Source organism: Aspergillus luchuensis, chromosome 5 (assembly GCF_016861625.1).
Source record: "Aspergillus luchuensis IFO 4308 DNA, chromosome 5, nearly complete sequence".
NCBI classification, from domain to species: domain Eukaryota; kingdom Fungi; phylum Ascomycota; class Eurotiomycetes; order Eurotiales; family Aspergillaceae; genus Aspergillus; species Aspergillus luchuensis.
In genome coordinates, this window is record NC_054853.1 from 294,658 (window position 1) to 311,618 (window position 16,961).

Genomic DNA, 16,961 nt, shown 5'->3' on the forward strand with positions numbered 1-16,961 from the left:
TGGGTTCTAGACTTGTGCATGCTCAGTGAATGGCTAGCAATACTTCCCAGGCACCTCTGAATTTATTCCGGCCTCCAGCATGCTTTTTTCCAAAATCGAATAAAATTTTGTAGACTGTTCCTTAAATCGCAGCTTTTGCGTGTCAGCCTCAGTTCGTCCAGCAGCTCAAGATTTAGATAGCATGCAAAGTGGGAGATTATAGGACAGACAACAATTATATATGTATAAGGTCCCTCTTCTTACAAGGATTCCGACCTGCTCTAAGATCTCGTTATACCTCGTCCCTCTACTCTACCAACAATGCAAACCGATAGGAAGATGAGATGAACTCATATCGACTTACTATCAACCCAACTATCAGCAATGACCAAGCAAATCGAGAAGTCCTTGACGATATTGAAGATTAATGAATATAAAGACAGAGAGCACATACTCTAACTCAAGAAAATTCGAGATCAAGTAATACTGGGACGAGTCAGGTGGCTTTATCGTCTCGTAGCCCGTAAGGTATGTTTATAGTAATGGTTCGATGGTCTACGGACAGTGATGGATTTCATAAAGCTCAGCCTCTTCCGGAAAGTAAGGATGATTATAGTTGTAGCTGTATTGGGATAATGTATTGTCGTCACGCGAATACTGGCATTGCTGTACCTCCTCTTCAAATCGGACACGGAACTTTCTTCGCTTGTTCCAGTCTTGGCTCGAGCTGAGGATTATCTGTGCGAAAGGAATCAGAATCGATGAAGAACGTACCAGGTGTGCATTTAACTTACACTAGGAACTGAATAAATGGTTATGTTCCAGATTCGGCCAAGCAGAGACCTCCCATTTGTGGAGTCGTTAGATGCTGAAGGATACTCTGGGACTTCCCATATGCTCGGTTTTCGCTTCAGGGAAGGTTTTCTGGGGGCTTGTGTCGAGCGTGCTTCGTTCGGTGTTGGACTGGAGCTTCTACTAGACTTCAGTGGGCCGTAGAGCCAGGTAATGTCGTTATCTTTGTCCCTGCCATAGGTCAGAATCTCACGGTCGGGTAATATCATGATGCGATGACATTTACCAAGAGATAAACGCCGCTGGCATGCGGATGGCCTGCCGAGTCGATGCTAACCATGCTCTCCAAAGAGCATTCTCGAACCGACATCTGACAAGACTGTCTTGGATTATTTGGCGGACATGTTTTCTAGTAGCCCACATCTCCTCGTATGTCCAGGAATGTGCGAGATAGTCAACATTGACTGTGGCGTCCTCTTCGATCATGAGATCATCGCGGACAAACCTTGTTCGGGACATGTAGCCCTGGGGTGGGGGCTGCTTAGAAGCAATGCAGGGAAGGGAGAGGACAGGAGGTCACTGGCGGTGATACTCACTGGCAGTCAAGGGTCGTTTCATTTGAAATTGTTCCTGAATACCAAAGGACCAGTATGAAGGGGATTGGACGCTAGATATATAGGGTAAACGAATGCAAGCATTCACAATCTACGTAGTAGGCAAATGTCAGGTTCACTCTGTCGATATTTAACCAGCATAGTATCAGTCCCACAGCTGATAAGGAGCTCTACATGTCATACTTGCAGTGTCCCCACTCAGAACACAGGCTAAACTAGACTCGCGTGAAGGTGATATTCACCCTTATTGGTGAACCAGCGTCTACATATGGTCTATTTGTGGAAGTTCCCTGTTGCGGAAAGCTCGAAACATGGTGCACAGAGAGGAGTTGTAGTGGCCCAGCGGCCGGGGACAGCCTAGTTACCGAGATAGGGAATGGTGGACACGACAGCCGGACGCCACCAGAATGAGCACGGAATGAGGAGATGTAATCATGGGTGACATTTGTCGTTCAAGGACGCGTTCGGGACTGCCTAAGTTTCCCAGCCAATAGCACTCTTTAGTTGATCGGAAGAATTAGCCACCCAATCAGCACTTCGTATTTCACATGCCACTGGCTCCTGGGGCCACAACTTGGAGTATACTCTCAACTGCAGTAACCCAGCTGGTAGCTCCCTTTGGGTGGGGAGCCTAGACCTGCCGATAAGCGATATGAGATTCCCGAACTCCTTAACGAGCCCAGCCTGTCTGCTCAGCCCCATACCACCGTATAGACTCGTCGCTACCATCAACCAGCCTACATAACATACCCTATCTTATATTGAACCCATGATGTCTGCGAAGAATAATCGGCATTCTTCGCCTGTGGTAGTCGGGCCCGCCCTATGTCGTAGAGGACCCACCTCGGAATCTTGTTTTGTTGATTTTGCAGCAAGCAAGGTATCGGGCACACATTTCCAAATGAATCCGTGCATCTTCTCATCAATTGAATGATTATGTCTTGGCCTCTTAAGAGGCCAGTGGGCTACTTTGCCGCCGGCATGAGCCCCTTTGCTTTTCTTACCGCATGCTCTACTATTCGCAAGAACGCTCCTTACATCTCGCATTCCAAAGCCTCCAAGCTTCTCTCTCTACCGAATCGTGCTGAAGCAGACGCCCGCTGGACTTACCACACGGAACGAGACTATGACTTTGAAGACAGCCTGAATGAGCAGACAGTGCTGTGTCTTCCATATTACCATCATACCTAAGACAAGCAACCGGGTATGGATGTTACTCCTTTGGGTCGTAAAGCTTGTCATACTCTTGGAGAGAATTCCCATTTATTCGATGAATACCGTCTGCCAAGACGGAGGTTATCAGCGTTGACGCATTCTCCTCCAAGTGAGAAAGCTGCATAACCCGTTACAATGTAATGCAACGCACTACAGATTCATAATGTCGCGAAGATCCTCCACCGCATGGTAGGCAGTCCCCACAGTTCGTCCTCGGCGTTGCACAAAGGCATTCCGTGGATGTGCCACCACCGAGTATCGGTCGCGTAGCAGCTTCGGCACACTGATCAGTTTCATCCCGACCTGTGGCGCGAAATACACGTTCTTCAACACCAAGGGACGGTTGCACCTCCACTTCGGGGCGGGCTTCGATGGCTCGCTGCCGCACTGCCCCATTAAGGTGGGGCTCCACAAGCGGTGTAGTATCCGCCGTGATTGGCTTGGTATATTTGAACTGGCATTCTGGACGCTGGAGGTCGCCCGACACCACGTGCCAGACCTGCCTGGCTTTCAAGTAGCAAGTCATGAGGCGCTTCCAGGTAGCGTAGTATCGCTTCCTGCCAGAGGCTCGATGGCTGTGACGGCTCGGTCGGCGGAGTCCTGGACGAGAGCCGACATGATGTTGAGGAAGCGGGGTAATATATAATCACAAGTCAAAGAGAACTAAAGGAATCTCGGTGTGAGTAGAGACGGCACCCGAGTGATTGCACCAGGGCTCATAACCTGTTGTAATGAAAAAAGGAAGCCTGATTCATGTTATTTCAAAGGGATGCAAAGATATATACAGCACGAAGTCTAAGTTGATTGAAAATCAACTCGTATAGATGGGCAAGAATTAGTTCCGTTTTACGGTATCGTTCCTGAGCAGAAACAGCTTTATATCGCAACATGCTTCCTTCCGGACAGGGGTTCTGACGCTGCCATAGGAGCTTTACCTGGTCAAGTATGTAGGCCGCCTAGCGAAAAACCCTGATAGCACAATTAGAAGAACTTGATGAGGCATGGAATGAAGGCCACAGGTAAAGCGCGATTTTTGATTCGAATATACAAGCATCCGTTCAGGCCGCAATGCGAGAATAATGCGTCGTGACGTGCTCGTATGCATGAACCGTCGTCAGAGCCATCATGAGACTTGCATTAATCCCAGCTGCGCGTCTAGTGTCGGGTTACACCAAAAAGGCATAATTACCAATCAAATCGTACTACGGCAGCGATGCGTTGTGGACAGGAGGTACATTTGCTGATTTGGAGCGGGGTAAGCTATCCCCAGAGATCTATTTATATGCCTACCCAAGACCAAATTCCGATCATATTCCTGATTCTCAGCGCAACTCCTTGATATCATTGAAATAAAAAAAAATAAAAAATCACGAGACCGGCATCGAGCAAAATGCCACGCAAGGAACGCAAAGCTGCGAAACTGTGGTCGCTCCACCCTAAGCTCCATGATGATGTAGCGCAGGTATTAGACGAAGAAGGGCTTCAAATAGATTTCTTGGACGCCGATGACGAGGCAACCAACATCAAGGACAGAGACACCAACGTTATGGGTCGATTTATCTGTTTAAACGCCGGATGTAACTTCAGCGGTTGGTCGAGCAAGAAAGTCGCGATGACCATTCGCATGTACCCTCAGCAGCGATATAATGCACGAGTGTATCACCAACGATGCAGAAATTGCAAAGCAGTCGGCCGACTGGTCCTAGATACTGGAAGCTATGTGGAAAGAGTGACTTATTGGCTCAAAAAGTGGAATGGAATTGAGGTACAGCCGCCTGACTTCTCTGGCCAGAGCAGAGGGCCGCACAACAGTGAACTGTGTGAGGGCTGTAAAGTTGGTCATTGTTCCAACTCAAATCAAGATTTAGCCTTGGTGCTGGCAAGGTGAGCTGAGTGCCAACGGTTCTTACACAGTAACTAATAACTCCAGCTTATCCATCTGAGCGCTGCCCTATAACGCACATATTCTTGGCTCGCAAGCTATCCAGACCGAGTAAGCGAAGCTAAGAGATGAACACACAAAGATCGAAAATGCAAATCTGTTGATCAGTAGCTTTGTTTTCCTCCTTCATTCTTGGTCTTGTGGTGTATGATGCTCAGCAAGAGACAAGGCCGATATGCTTAAGACAGTCATTATCTTCTTTCTTTCTAGTTAAGTTATTCTTGCGCTACCTTCGCCTTTTGCTTTGTAGTAATTCCATTCCTGCTGTATATCATATGAATAATAATACTACGCTGCCGGGAATTGATGTTTCTAGCCTTTTTGTACGATAAGTGGGTTGGTTGACAGCGGTTGTGAGATTAGGAAGAGTGAGAACGAACGATCCTATGGCGGGTGTTAAGTTAAACAGTTTAATTTTAGTTATGTACTAGCGCATGACCATACTGCTCCATACTTTCATCATTGTTACTATACGATCTTGGAACAAATCCTTGGTTACGGGTCTATCCATATTAGGTAGCATCTCCTGTGACTAGGGTTTGAAAGAGTAGCTCTCCGTTTCCAGACATGGAAAGCAATAACGGGCGGCACTGTAGCTGTTGGTATAGGTATACAGGTTGGTACTCAGTGAGACCTAAAGAGACCTAGGGGATTGGACTGGAAGTTCTGGTTTGATATCAAATCGAACTGTTGTTGATCGTAATTGTGGTTGCGTTGTGTGTACCGAGCGGAAACTAATCGCGGCCCGATGGCGGTCCTGAGGACACCCCGAGAACACCGGAAAACTCTGCAAGGGGCAGTTGTGAAGCTGGCCCCCTACCAGTGAGAAAGGGACGAGCAACGCGGTCGCAAGCTAAGAATGTGGCCATCCCAGCAGTCGAATTCCCGTCCCTTGAGGATGGAAAAGCAAGAATCACAACCCAAGTGGTGGGAAGCCTGATCAACAGTTTGAAGGATATCATCCAGTACCAAAGCAAGATCATCGAATCGACCCAGCAAGAGCTAAAGGAAATTCGGAATGAACAGCAAACGCTCCAAAACCAGAATCTACAGCTGATCAAGGAAGTCCACGATCTGCGTGCACAATTTGACACCTGGGCAGCCTCCCCGCAGCCCAAAACATGGGCCGCGGTCGCAGCCGAAGCGGCAGGCGGAGAGGCTGAACAGAGAGTGCCCCGACCCCGAAAGGAACTGAACTGTGTTCGGATCAGCACAGCACGCCCGACAGAAGACGCAGACAATGGGGACCACGAAGCATTCACGAGGTACTTGCCTACCGATGTTGCCAACACGCGTATCCGCGCTGCTTTGTTACATGCGGAAGCCACCAAGGACACCGAAGTTGCGGGAATTGGGACCACTAAAACAGGCTACGTGATTCGGTTTCGAGACGAACAGCCAGCGACAACGGCCCGAAACAATCCTGAATGGCTGGAAGAGCTAGGCAATGAGACGAAACTCGTGAAACCTCGTTTCGGAGTGGTAGTGCACCGCGTCCCGACCGAGGATTTCGATCTCGACAGTAATAAAGGATAGCATCGAAAGGATCATGCAGGAAAATAACCTAGCGGGGAAAGGATACAAGATCGAAGATATCGCGTGGCTGAAGACGAAAGAAATCCCCTTAGGGCGCTCCGCAACGATGGGCATCTGGCTAAATACCCCGGAAGCCGCTGAGATGATTCTCAACAATGGACTTCTGGTGGGACAGAGATACATCGGGAGCGTGGAACCATATCGGGTGGAACGAAAGAGGTGCCGTCGCTGTCAACAATTTGGCCACCTCGCCTGGTCATGTACGGAGCGGGTTCCGCTGCGGACACTGCGCCGGACCCCATGATCAACGTCACTGCTTCCCCGGGGTAAGACCCCGGTGCTCAGACTGCAACGAGGAACATCCCACTGGAGATCGGAGGTGCCAGAAGCCCCTCACCCCCCGGTCCTCCCAGTGACCTCGCACAATCTCCGTATCCTACAGTTGAAAATCATGAAATGTAGGGCAGGAATGGAAGCCTTCATAAACGACCACCAAACGACAAACCTCGACCTCCTCTTAATCCAAGAACCACCTACAATCGCATACGCATCCACGATGTGGCACAACCCGCTCCGAGACAAGTTACATCTGCGACTTCTGGAGACAGTACAGAGAACAGCTCTTATTCGAATCCTTTCAGCCTTCCGCACAGTATCTACGGCTGCACTCGAAGTTGAGACCTATATCCTACCAACTCACTTGCGACCCAAACAGCGGGGACAAGTAGTGTCTGCTCGCCTCAGTACCCTGCCAGATGACTGTCCAACCCACGAAGTAATGAGGCGAGCAAAGGAACGCAGCACCTATACCCGTACGGGGGCCCGCTTTCCCCTAGCCAAAACACTGCGAACCATGAATTTTGGGCGGCTGCAGGCCTTAGAAACAATTGACCCAAAACCACTTGCGCCATGGCAGAACCAGCCCATTGCAGAAATCGCGACCGAACCTGATCGGGAGAAAGCTCAGCCAACGCGCGGGTGCAGCAACCTTCAACAAGTATCACAGTCTTCTCTGATGCTTCAGGGAAAGGGAATCAACTAGGCGCCGCAGCGGTAGCTCTCGACCACAACCAGCAGATAATGGGGTCCCGACAAATCAGCATCGGCTCAATGGAACACTGGTCGGCCTATGCGGCCGAGCTCATGGCAATCTACTATGCTATGGGGCTGGTTTTCCAACTAGCACAGAAGAAGCATGCTACAACGACAAACCAAGGCCCAGCGATAATCCTCAGCGACAGTATGTCCGCGCTGCAAGTGATCGCAGACCCATGGAACAAATCGGGCCAGCGGATCATCCAGGCTATTCATCAGTCTGCTGCAGAGCTAAAAGCACGAGGAATTCCGCTGCGATTACAATGGGTCCCGGGACACTGCGGTAACCCTGGGAATGAAACGGCGGACCGTCTGGCCAAGGAAGCGGTGGGGGCGGAAAAGAAACACCCGTTCCAGCACCTTCTATCGCGGGAGAAGGCTTTCATCCGCAACACAATCAAAAGTGAATGGGAACAAGAGTGGAAGACCTCTAAGAATGGAGGGCACCTCCGGCGCATGAATCGGGCCCTACCCGCATGCCGCACGCGCCGACTGTACGGCTCGCTTCCCCGCAACCGTGCTTACCTGCTGGCGCAACTTCGGACCGGCCACTCATGGCTCGCCACCTATGCTAAGCAACATGGCTTCCGAGATAACGAGCAGTGCGAATGTGGAGCGACAGAAACCGTGGTCCATGTATTAGTTGACTGCCCGCGGCTGAGTGCCCTACGGCAAGAATTGCGGCGGATAATCGGAGGCGTGTTTAACAACATTTCAGATATGCTAGGAGGAGCAGGCCAAGGTAAGGAAGGTAAGTTGAAAGATGCCACGCAGAACGGTAGCGTCCTAGGGGCGGTACTGGATTTTGCAGAGGCGTCGCAGAGATTTCGAAGTCGCGCGCCACGAGGGCGGCAGAACAGAACACCAGGCAACGGCCAACACAGGCCTTGACGAGGCTCCAAGTTCGTCAGGAAAGTAATAGTCTACAATTAATGGATGTACATAGTGAGTAGATAGTGGTTCCCTGCATATCGCTTAAGGAGTTGGATCCCAGGTCAGATGATACGATGTGATATCCGATTATGATATGTACCTTGCATGGATCTGACAGGCTACTTCTGGTAGCCTGATCAGGATATGCGGTGAGACCAGACAAGGCAACACTATAGCTATAAATAGCTGTACTTATCCCCATCGATAGTGAAAATATCATCACACTTGTACCTCAGTTTAGGTTTCCAACTTAAGGCGAGGGGCCAGCGTATGAATTATCATCATCATCATCATCACTGTAAACAATTTGGGACGTCCATAGCGTAGTCGATAAAATGGATGGATCAGCGAACTGAGACATTCTCCTGAGACATTCTCATACGATCTCCCCTTGAAGGCTGCAAACTCACAGTTCCCCAAATAGCGACTTGTTGCTACACACGTCACCACAAAAGTATATAACTCTACATCTCAACTTTCAGATGTTGCACCTGAGCTACTTTGTAGTGTAAGTAATCTAGTTCCGTGACCAAGGCAATCGATATCACTACTCCAACGTGGTGTATAATAATGAATCCAGTACCCTCTTATAAAGATACTTTTAGATGGCTTTATGTGATGGATCTACTTGTCAGGGTAGAAAGCCCGCCCCCCAGGTAAGGAATCAACCACGAAACACTGTAGATGCGAGTATAAGTGACAAAGGTAGCCTATATCCACAGCATGGACTAATTCTTGAGGGATTAGTCGCCTAACGATAAGGGATTCCCATTCTATACATCATAACGAAAGATTGTAGAACCGCTATCGATGACCTCACGACTCTTGACACCCGCCTTGGTATGTCATCCTATCATATTTTATTTTAGCTTCTGAGAATAATTTAGCTAGATAATAGACATGCAATATTATACGAGAAAGGTCTTGCTTATCTATATTAGAAATCTAAGTATTGATTCATCTGTATAAGAAAGCTTTTTTGGATTTGCGAATAGTTTATTATGAGAATATACTACTTAAACAACATATCTTGATATGAAGTGCGGTTGCGCATGCAGCACTTGGTATAAGATAAAAATATCTTGATTAAAAAACTCAACTGCAAAAGCAAGTCTTTTATTGTAAGGTAAGGCCTCCGATTTGAAGAAAATTGGATTGTATAGCTTCAAATTGACTACTTAGTGGTATACGCGTTGTTTTGGTAGGCGAACGCGACGGCCGGCGGCCGGTCGGGTGCCCGATTACGTTAACTAGTCGATACTTGATGACGTAATCCGTGGCCGGTCAGCCACACCTCCCTTACTGGTTTCGGCTTCGGTATCCGTTCTGTTTCGGGCTTATTTATTTGCCCGTCCCTGCTTCTCATCGTCGATGACTATACAGAAAATAGCCCACCGCTAGCAGTCGTGGCGGCTAGTAGGACCTACTTGCATTCTTCAATGTCTACTTAAATGAGGGTTTGGCTCCGCTCAGACCAAGAGACGGAGTTCGCCAAATCCTCTTTACCTTCTATATACGGGGCGTGTTTCAGAAGCCATTAACATGAACTGTCACATTATAGCGTCTTGCCAGTAATGAATCGTAAACCGTATGTGCATAACATCATCATGAGGCCCGAGTCGAGATCATAGGTTGAGTTTTGTACAGTAATTCTTATCACATGACCATGCATAACGGGGTTTACTGTGAAGCGATGGATGCTTATCTATTGGATGGTACCCCGGACGGGACTTGAAACCTACTGTATCTAATGAGTCTAAGCGAAGAGAGCTAAGCTACAGGGGACGGCGTCACGTCCCAACATATTTTTGCCATCACGTGCGGGGATAGTGGCGATGATTCTCACCCGTAGCCGAAAGAGTCAGGCAGTAACAGTGCAGATACCCAATTCCGTTTAAAATATGATTGCGGCCAGGCTTGCCGGGCACTCCATTTTTAGCACGGGACGCTTTCGTCATCGAGTTCTTCATAAAACGAAGGCGATTCCCCCTTTCATTGCTTGGTGGGTTATTCCAAATTAACCCTCGGCTTCGCTGCAATTACGGAGGGCTAACGCTAGCCATATGTGGCTTGACAATTGCCCCTCGGCCAGTTCCACACTACCGAACCCCTCATTTCACGTCGAAACTCTCCGTCTCGCCAAACTATCCGTCAGACAAAAATGCAGAATGACGATGGATATCTCGTTATCTCTGGTGAGAATCCACCTGACGACTTACTGGCCGCGGTTGAAGCCGAGATATCGTCGTCATTCCCGAGGAGATGTGGACCGAATGGGCAGCAGCTAATGAAGTTCAATGCGAAAGTATGTTCATATGGGCGTGTACCAGAGCTTATTCCGGTATTTAGCTGACGGTTACAGCTCCCTCATGAAGCATGGTTTCAAGAGTACCTCGGATGTTCGTCTTCCGACGCCAAAAAGGTCGGCGACACAATAGTCAGGTCGTTCAACAACAATCGAATTGGACGATTTGTTCCCGGGCCTCCTGGTACTGTGCTTATCTACAGAGCGGCAAGTCGGCAGGGCCTTAGTCCTGAAACTGGATTTTTTAGGATTGTGCCCAAGTCGCATCGAATGACAGCTGCCGAGATAAAACGGGCCAACTCCATATCGGTCACCCTTAGCGCCAAAGATACCTTGTACATGCCGGCGAATACAACTATCGAATATATCGCATCCGGGAAGAGTGTGGCCCTTTGTGAGGCTTTATCTGCCTCACTCAACAATGACACTAAAATGGAGATGTGATGGGGTGATATTTCATGTTGCCCTTTAATGCAAAGATGTATTAATAAGATAGTCAATAACTATAGAAGAAGTTCGGATCTGAGTTGGAAAACGGAACTAGCAAGGTATCATGCGTCCACCCAGAGTCAAAGTTTGGGAAAGTCCAGCACGGGTCAGAGTTGGGAAATGGCTGCTGATTCATAAGATCTCGGTCGGAGAAACCCTGCGAATGAAGGGGAGTGATTGCTATTTCATTACCTATGGAGCCCTGCTCTGCTCCCGGCAGAAGGGAACGTTGAACTCCGCCCCTTTGTACCGCTGTTTGCTCCGCCATTTGCGGTAAGAAACTGGTGCTGTCGATTTGCTGTATAGGGCGAGACTCCTGCGAAGCGACCTCTATGCCACACGAGGGATTAAGGGGACCCTCCTGCTGGGGTGGTATGTCGGCAGAAGTGCGCTCCCTGGGCTGGAAGGAGTGGATTTCGAGGGTCCCGACGCCTTCCTCCCTATCTCGTCGGCGTCCGAATTCAATGCGACGCTTGGAACTGCGCGTCCTATGGCCATTGCGTGGATCCCCATCCGATTCCCGGCAAAGACGCCGCCTTTTTGTTCGCGCGTCTCGATGATCTCCGGTTGGGGTATATGGGGATACTGGGGGAATCATGGTAACCGATTCCTGAGAACTTGGGCGAGTCAGAGAAGGCATAGGTGTAATCCAAGTATGTACGGGAGGGCCGAAGCAATCTTGGATTGCCTGTAAAGTCGCCGACATAACTTGATAAGTAGATGTCACTGGATCGTTTTTGAGATACTCATTAATAGCACGGATGCCATCCTTGCTCGTACGGGCCCAACTGAGACTGGTCAGCCAACGAACCGAAAATGCTTCTGATATTTACCTTTTCCAGCTTGTACCCTTGATCGCAGCTAGCATACCAGCATCCAGACAAGACCATCGTTCTCCCTCTCGCAGCTTGGACGTGTGTTTCTTCCAGTCCTGACCAACACTCAGTCGCAATGCCAAATCCCGATACGACATACCACGTCTTAATACATGTCCCTGTTTCTCAAGTTCTTGAGCTTTTGACTCTATCTGTGCCGCCAGACGTCTGTATAGCAGTCGACGAGCCAACGGCGACGAAGAAGAATGATGCTCTATAGCGCTGACCGTCTGTTGGATGCTATTACCCGCATGCGGACTAGAGAACGACGTCCAAAATACGCTTGGGTTTGCCGAATATTTCTCAAAAGACTGCGTGATTTCCTTGACTTTATCCTCCCCACGCTCAAATGATTTCAGAAGTTCCACCAATCGTGATATTTCGTCTTCCTTGAGATCGTGACGACGGTAAAAGTATTCTCGAATTGCGTCGTTTTGGATGCAGCGACGATGGGTCCGTTCACTTTTGATTCATTCCGGGTACGAGGTACGTCTTTGAGAGCTCTATTCAAATATAGAATGGTCGCTTTGGCATTGTCTTCGAACTGACGCCCTAGATCCTTGAGAACCTCCCCAAGATTCTGTACTGCGTCAGCTTCAAATCCAGGCATACAGAGAACTTCACATACATTGTCAACTGGGAATAGCAAGTCGGCAAGCACCTCAAATTGTCTCTGGAGTGCTGTTCTCGTGCTCAGGGAAACAAGCGCCATGTTTGTGTTGGAGAAGATAACTTTCCTTTGCGGTACGCCTCATTGGGGAGGTTGTACCTTTTCAGAATCTGACTAGTGTATGCTATTCCCAAAAGGGGTTGATTTCGATTGCCCTGGACAGTTAAAACCAAACCCTTTTGGGAATCAAATTGAAACGCTTTTCCGAGCTCAGTCGACCAAGTGCTTTTCGGTCAATGTCTTCCCCTCGATCCCGATTGGTGCAATCACTAGACCAAATCAGACGCTGTCAGCTGGAGCCCAAGCGGTCTCACAGCCCACAATCTCAGCTATGTCGTCAGCATTGCGGAAAATAATCAATCTAACTGGAAGTTACGACACCCAATGTATCTCATACAGAGAGTCATCCGTCGTGCATGCCAGATTTACCTACGCAGGGATATTGGCTCCCAGTCATGCTTGTGGGAGTGCTGGGTCGGCCGGGCTACATCAGCCAGGCTGGGAGCAGTAACACGCAGCGGGTCAGAATTGTAACTGGCATTGTATATGATATGCAGCCCCATTGCAGTCGCTCCGTGCATAGCTACGCTGACCTGCTCTGGTCATGGTTTTGAGAGGGTGGCTGGCTCATCTAGCTCAAATCGCCCCGCGAATTTGCGGCGAAAATTCTTCCCGAGATCTTGAATTCTCATGTCTTGGTGACCCTGGGTCTTCCAAGAGAAGCACTGCGCCTAAGCCCCCGGTTCCCATCAGTGGCCTCCAGTGTCACTCCATAATCCCACTCCTCAGTCCCTGCACATGGCAGTTCGCGAGTATGCCCCTCCCACCCGCTTGCCACTTCCTCTACTCGCTTGTTCTCACGCAATTTCGGGCTCGCCAGACAAATGAGTACTGCGACCCACCACCTCCAAAACTCAATCAAATCTCAGAAGGAGCAGAAGCTAATTGATTAGCCATATTACTAGGCCTGTTTTGCGAGCGCCTGCTGTGAGCAGATTAATTTCCCGTAGTTCTCTCAACCACACTAGTCTGTGAAATATTTCGAAATCACTTCAGACCCTAAAAATCCATTTTTTGTAAGGTATACGGAGCTATCATCTAGCGATCTAGAATCCAATACTATGCCTACTACTCACTACAGATATGGCCTCTCGGAGCAACAGTGGAACTCAAGCAACGCTCTTCTTACCGGTGCCTCACCGGATGCTTCCAGCAGTGATACACTTTTTATCATTGGAAATCTATCTCAGCATTTAAATATTCGATCTCTTTCACAAGCACCTTGCCTTCATATTGCCATGCCTCTCCGGGCTTGTGCTCCCCAACGCTCAGCTTCTTCTCCCTGATTAAAACCTTTATTCGTGATATGATCCTGTTAACCTCTTGTTGGTCCAAATCCATCGTGGCGCGTCAATATCAGGCAACGGGGCGATGAGAACGTAGGGAGTGGTGGTAATTACGAAAAAGAGGAAGTGAAAACCTGAATATATGAGGGGTTGCTGAGTGGGGTGTGGGCGCCCGACCAAATGGTATTTGCTTGCACGTGATGTATTTCTATCGGGCTTGCCAGGCATTAGGTGGATCACGCTGTTCACGTGATATTGTTTTGCTGGGCAAAGGGAAGGGGCCTTGTGGTACTCGCAGTGTAGTTTAGGTCCCCATGGATTCCAATTGTTCGTTTGATCACAATTTCCAACATACAATAAGTTACAGTGTGCAGTAACGTCCATACAAACCATTGACCTGGCGCTAAAACAATGAAATGGATACGTGGGAATGATCGGCCATAGTCCAGTAATCGGAGTCCAGAACTGGAAGTCCAGTTCCCTGTTGTTCTACACAAACCAGTCATTCCCTTTCGGACATTAGAGACGCAGCCAGGCATACATCACATAGTCTATGGTTTCTGTTTTCAGTCGTCTATAATCTTTGCCACGGGAATCTATAAAAGGTCCGTATCTAGCCAAATAGCTCGGTACGACCTACAACCAAGAAGACCTGGATTCGTCCTGCTTTCCGCGAATTTTGTCAACATAATGTACTTCCTCATGTACTGCAAGCCCCCTGGCTTTTTAAAACAAGATTATACAAGCCCTCCAAGCCCTCCACGCCCTCCGAGAACCCTTCACCAAGGGATTGATCGACCCGACGGCAAAATCTACGTTATCGATGCAGAGACTGATTGTGGAATTTGGGATATCACAGAGTATCATTCAATATCTAGGATCTCTTTGGGATTTGTGTTCCGCGCTCGCTTTCGAGACGATCCTAAGCCTATACGACTCATTTTTTGTCCGTTGCGAATCGACGCTACAGGCCTTCATCAAGCCGATCGAGAACGCCTTCAAGCGTGTGTTGATAGTATGAAACTATTGGTACCAAAAGAAGCCTGGGAGAAACTGCGTGTGGACCCCGAAGATGGTCTTATTGTCTTTGGTGAAGAGGGTACGCCTAGCAAGATTGTCTAGAAATTTCCGATCTCGTTCTGAGGATGCACTTCGCTACATTGCTCTGTAAGGAGATGCTTTTGTATCCTAGCAATGTCTTTATAAAATCGAAGAAGCCCTTTGACTTAGATCACTACGAAGGATTTATCAAACAGAATGCCAATATCCTGAGGCTGGAGAATATGCCTGAACCATGGGTTTCATTCGGGATTATAGTCCTCGTCATATGGGGTGGCGCCTTTCTTCTATGTATAACACTCAATTATATTTACTTTCGAAGGAGCCACGCGCACAGAGAATGACGACACCAGGTATGTAATGAATCGCTACTGGTTGAAAGCTATTAATTGCTCATACGTTCGACCGTTCAGACACAAAACACCATGCACGCGTTCCGAAAATAAATGCATTTCCAAGTAAGGCCCGAGATCAAAAATAGGTGAACACCAGACCTCCCGAATAGCATATCTTGGTCTAACTTCAGGACTGGGTTAGCCGACTTCCAGATGTCCAGCAGGTGCTGCGCGTGTTGGAGCTATGTCAGTTGGAGCAAACCTGTTCCCTAGATCAGCTAGGCTTAGATGGAAATCATGCATGTAGTTAGTCTTGGTTCATCCTGCGGAACAGATAATGCAACTGAACCATCAATCAAAGCCCTCAAACCTTCTGACATACAGCCTGCGCAAGGTCGTGAAAGAGGTGTCCGTGCAAACATACGTTGATTATCCGAATCCTGTACGCTAGCCGCGCCGCTGGTGGTGTGGTTAAGGACCAACACAAGTACCTAGCGCACTTCCCTTCTTCCACACCTCAAGGATATTTAAAGGCAGACTGAAGTTACCTTGATGAAGATGTATTGCATATTCCCTATCTTCCTTTTGGCGAAGTACGATACTATGAGCCTTCTAGCGAGAATGTCGTCAATGTTCCTAGGGCGTCCTGCCATGCGCTCTGCGAGTAAACGCGGGCAAGCAAACTCCGCAAGATCTGATCCTACAAAGGAGATTTCGGCAGAAGAGCTGGACAAAATTCGTGTAAGTGTCCGACCTAGTCTCGGAAGCTGGAGATTGATTGATCAATACAGCTCGAGTCCTGCGGCGCTCCACGTTGGCCCTTATCCACCGCGCCACGCTGTGACCTGTTGGACAAAGCACTCGAAAAGATCATAAATTACCAAGTCCACCAGGGTCCTGCCTTGCCAGTGAACCAAAACGCCAACAGGGATTTACCCGAAACGCCCCCTTCTACCCCTCTCCCTGTGCCCTACGAACTTAGTATAGCCAACGTCTTTGCTCGAGAAGGAGAGGTATTTTATTTGTTGTTACGTCAGGCTACATGCGATATGGTTGGAGTACCCTATGTTGGCACTGATTCATGGTTCGAGGCCTACGCGATTAGGGAACGGGAGATGGAAAAGTCCTCTTTTGGGGCCAAGTTGTTGGAAGAATGGCCGGGGAAGCGTTACTGAGTCTATGGCGGGGCTATTGTATAGACAGTAGTGATTATGGAGGCAAATCTAATGCGGCAGCCTAGGTATCATCTCCACTAGCAAGGCTAGAGTCGAGTATTGACTGGCATCCCCTTCTGGTCTCGGATTCGGTTGTGGATGTAGACCAAGTATCTACGGGCATCCCTGGAGCGGGAGTTGATGCAGTTCCCACACGTACAATGCTGGAACCAATGACGGGTCGAAGATCTGTTCATCACAGTGCTTCTCACGACCTAAGTCTGCTCGTTATTCCAGGGCGCATCATATGGCTAGATCCCACGTATATTATGCGTCACGAGATCTCCAATCCAGATTGACTGATGGAATTGGCGTCCATGCGACATGATAACATGGGTGGATAATCCCCTTTTCATGTATATACTGAAGCCCTTCAGCAGCTTCCAACGCCCACTGAAGTCGGGTATGCGATCCAAGCTTATTCCGTCCGCTTCGCAGCAGAAACCGAAGCAAATCACAGAGAGCTCTCGGGTGTCTAGACACAGCAGGCTGGATTATCTCTTTTCATGTCCTTCGCCTCTGTTCTGTTTTCCCACCGAAAAGTATAATATTATTCCATCCC

At 48.7% G+C, this 16,961-nt stretch overlaps 7 protein-coding genes across 7 annotated transcripts; 4 read left to right on the forward strand and 3 right to left on the reverse strand.

Annotated features, from left to right (window-relative positions):
• Positions 1–534: 534 nt before the first annotated feature.
• AKAW2_50098A (uncharacterized protein) lies at positions 535–1,290 on the reverse strand (the record flags this gene model as incomplete). The annotated part of the gene is made up of 3 exons (XM_041689877.1): positions 535–717; positions 774–1,002; positions 1,058–1,290. 3 exons carry the CDS (start codon positions 1,288–1,290, stop codon positions 535–537), a joined length of 645 nt encoding a protein of 214 aa, XP_041543519.1.
• Positions 1,291–2,750: 1,460 nt separating this feature from the next.
• AKAW2_50099A (uncharacterized protein) lies at positions 2,751–2,996 on the reverse strand (the record flags this gene model as incomplete). The annotated part of the gene is made up of 1 exon (XM_041689880.1): positions 2,751–2,996. One exon carries the CDS (start codon positions 2,994–2,996, stop codon positions 2,751–2,753), a length of 246 nt encoding a protein of 81 aa, XP_041543520.1.
• Positions 2,997–3,990: 994 nt separating this feature from the next.
• Positions 3,991–4,543, forward strand: AKAW2_50100S (3CxxC-type zinc finger protein; the record flags this gene model as incomplete). Its single annotated transcript, XM_041689881.1, has 2 exons — positions 3,991–4,484; positions 4,531–4,543. 2 exons carry the CDS (start codon positions 3,991–3,993, stop codon positions 4,541–4,543), a joined length of 507 nt encoding a protein of 168 aa, XP_041543521.1.
• A 5,724-nt stretch (positions 4,544–10,267) lies between these two features.
• Positions 10,268–10,855, forward strand: AKAW2_50101S (uncharacterized protein; the record flags this gene model as incomplete). The annotated part of the gene is made up of 2 exons (XM_041689882.1): positions 10,268–10,411; positions 10,469–10,855. 2 exons carry the CDS (start codon positions 10,268–10,270, stop codon positions 10,853–10,855), a joined length of 531 nt encoding a protein of 176 aa, XP_041543522.1.
• A 52-nt stretch (positions 10,856–10,907) lies between these two features.
• On the reverse strand, positions 10,908–12,487 carry AKAW2_50102A (uncharacterized protein; the record flags this gene model as incomplete). The annotated part of the gene is made up of 4 exons (XM_041689883.1): positions 10,908–11,688; positions 11,734–12,193; positions 12,259–12,355; positions 12,404–12,487. 4 exons carry the CDS (start codon positions 12,485–12,487, stop codon positions 10,908–10,910), a joined length of 1,422 nt encoding a protein of 473 aa, XP_041543523.1.
• A 1,994-nt stretch (positions 12,488–14,481) lies between these two features.
• Positions 14,482–14,913, forward strand: AKAW2_50103S (uncharacterized protein; the record flags this gene model as incomplete). The annotated part of the gene is made up of 1 exon (XM_041689884.1): positions 14,482–14,913. One exon carries the CDS (start codon positions 14,482–14,484, stop codon positions 14,911–14,913), a length of 432 nt encoding a protein of 143 aa, XP_041543524.1.
• A 923-nt stretch (positions 14,914–15,836) lies between these two features.
• AKAW2_50104S (uncharacterized protein) lies at positions 15,837–16,360 on the forward strand (the record flags this gene model as incomplete). The annotated part of the gene is made up of 2 exons (XM_041689885.1): positions 15,837–15,926; positions 15,977–16,360. 2 exons carry the CDS (start codon positions 15,837–15,839, stop codon positions 16,358–16,360), a joined length of 474 nt encoding a protein of 157 aa, XP_041543525.1.
• Between the last annotated feature and the right edge of the window lie 601 nt (positions 16,361–16,961).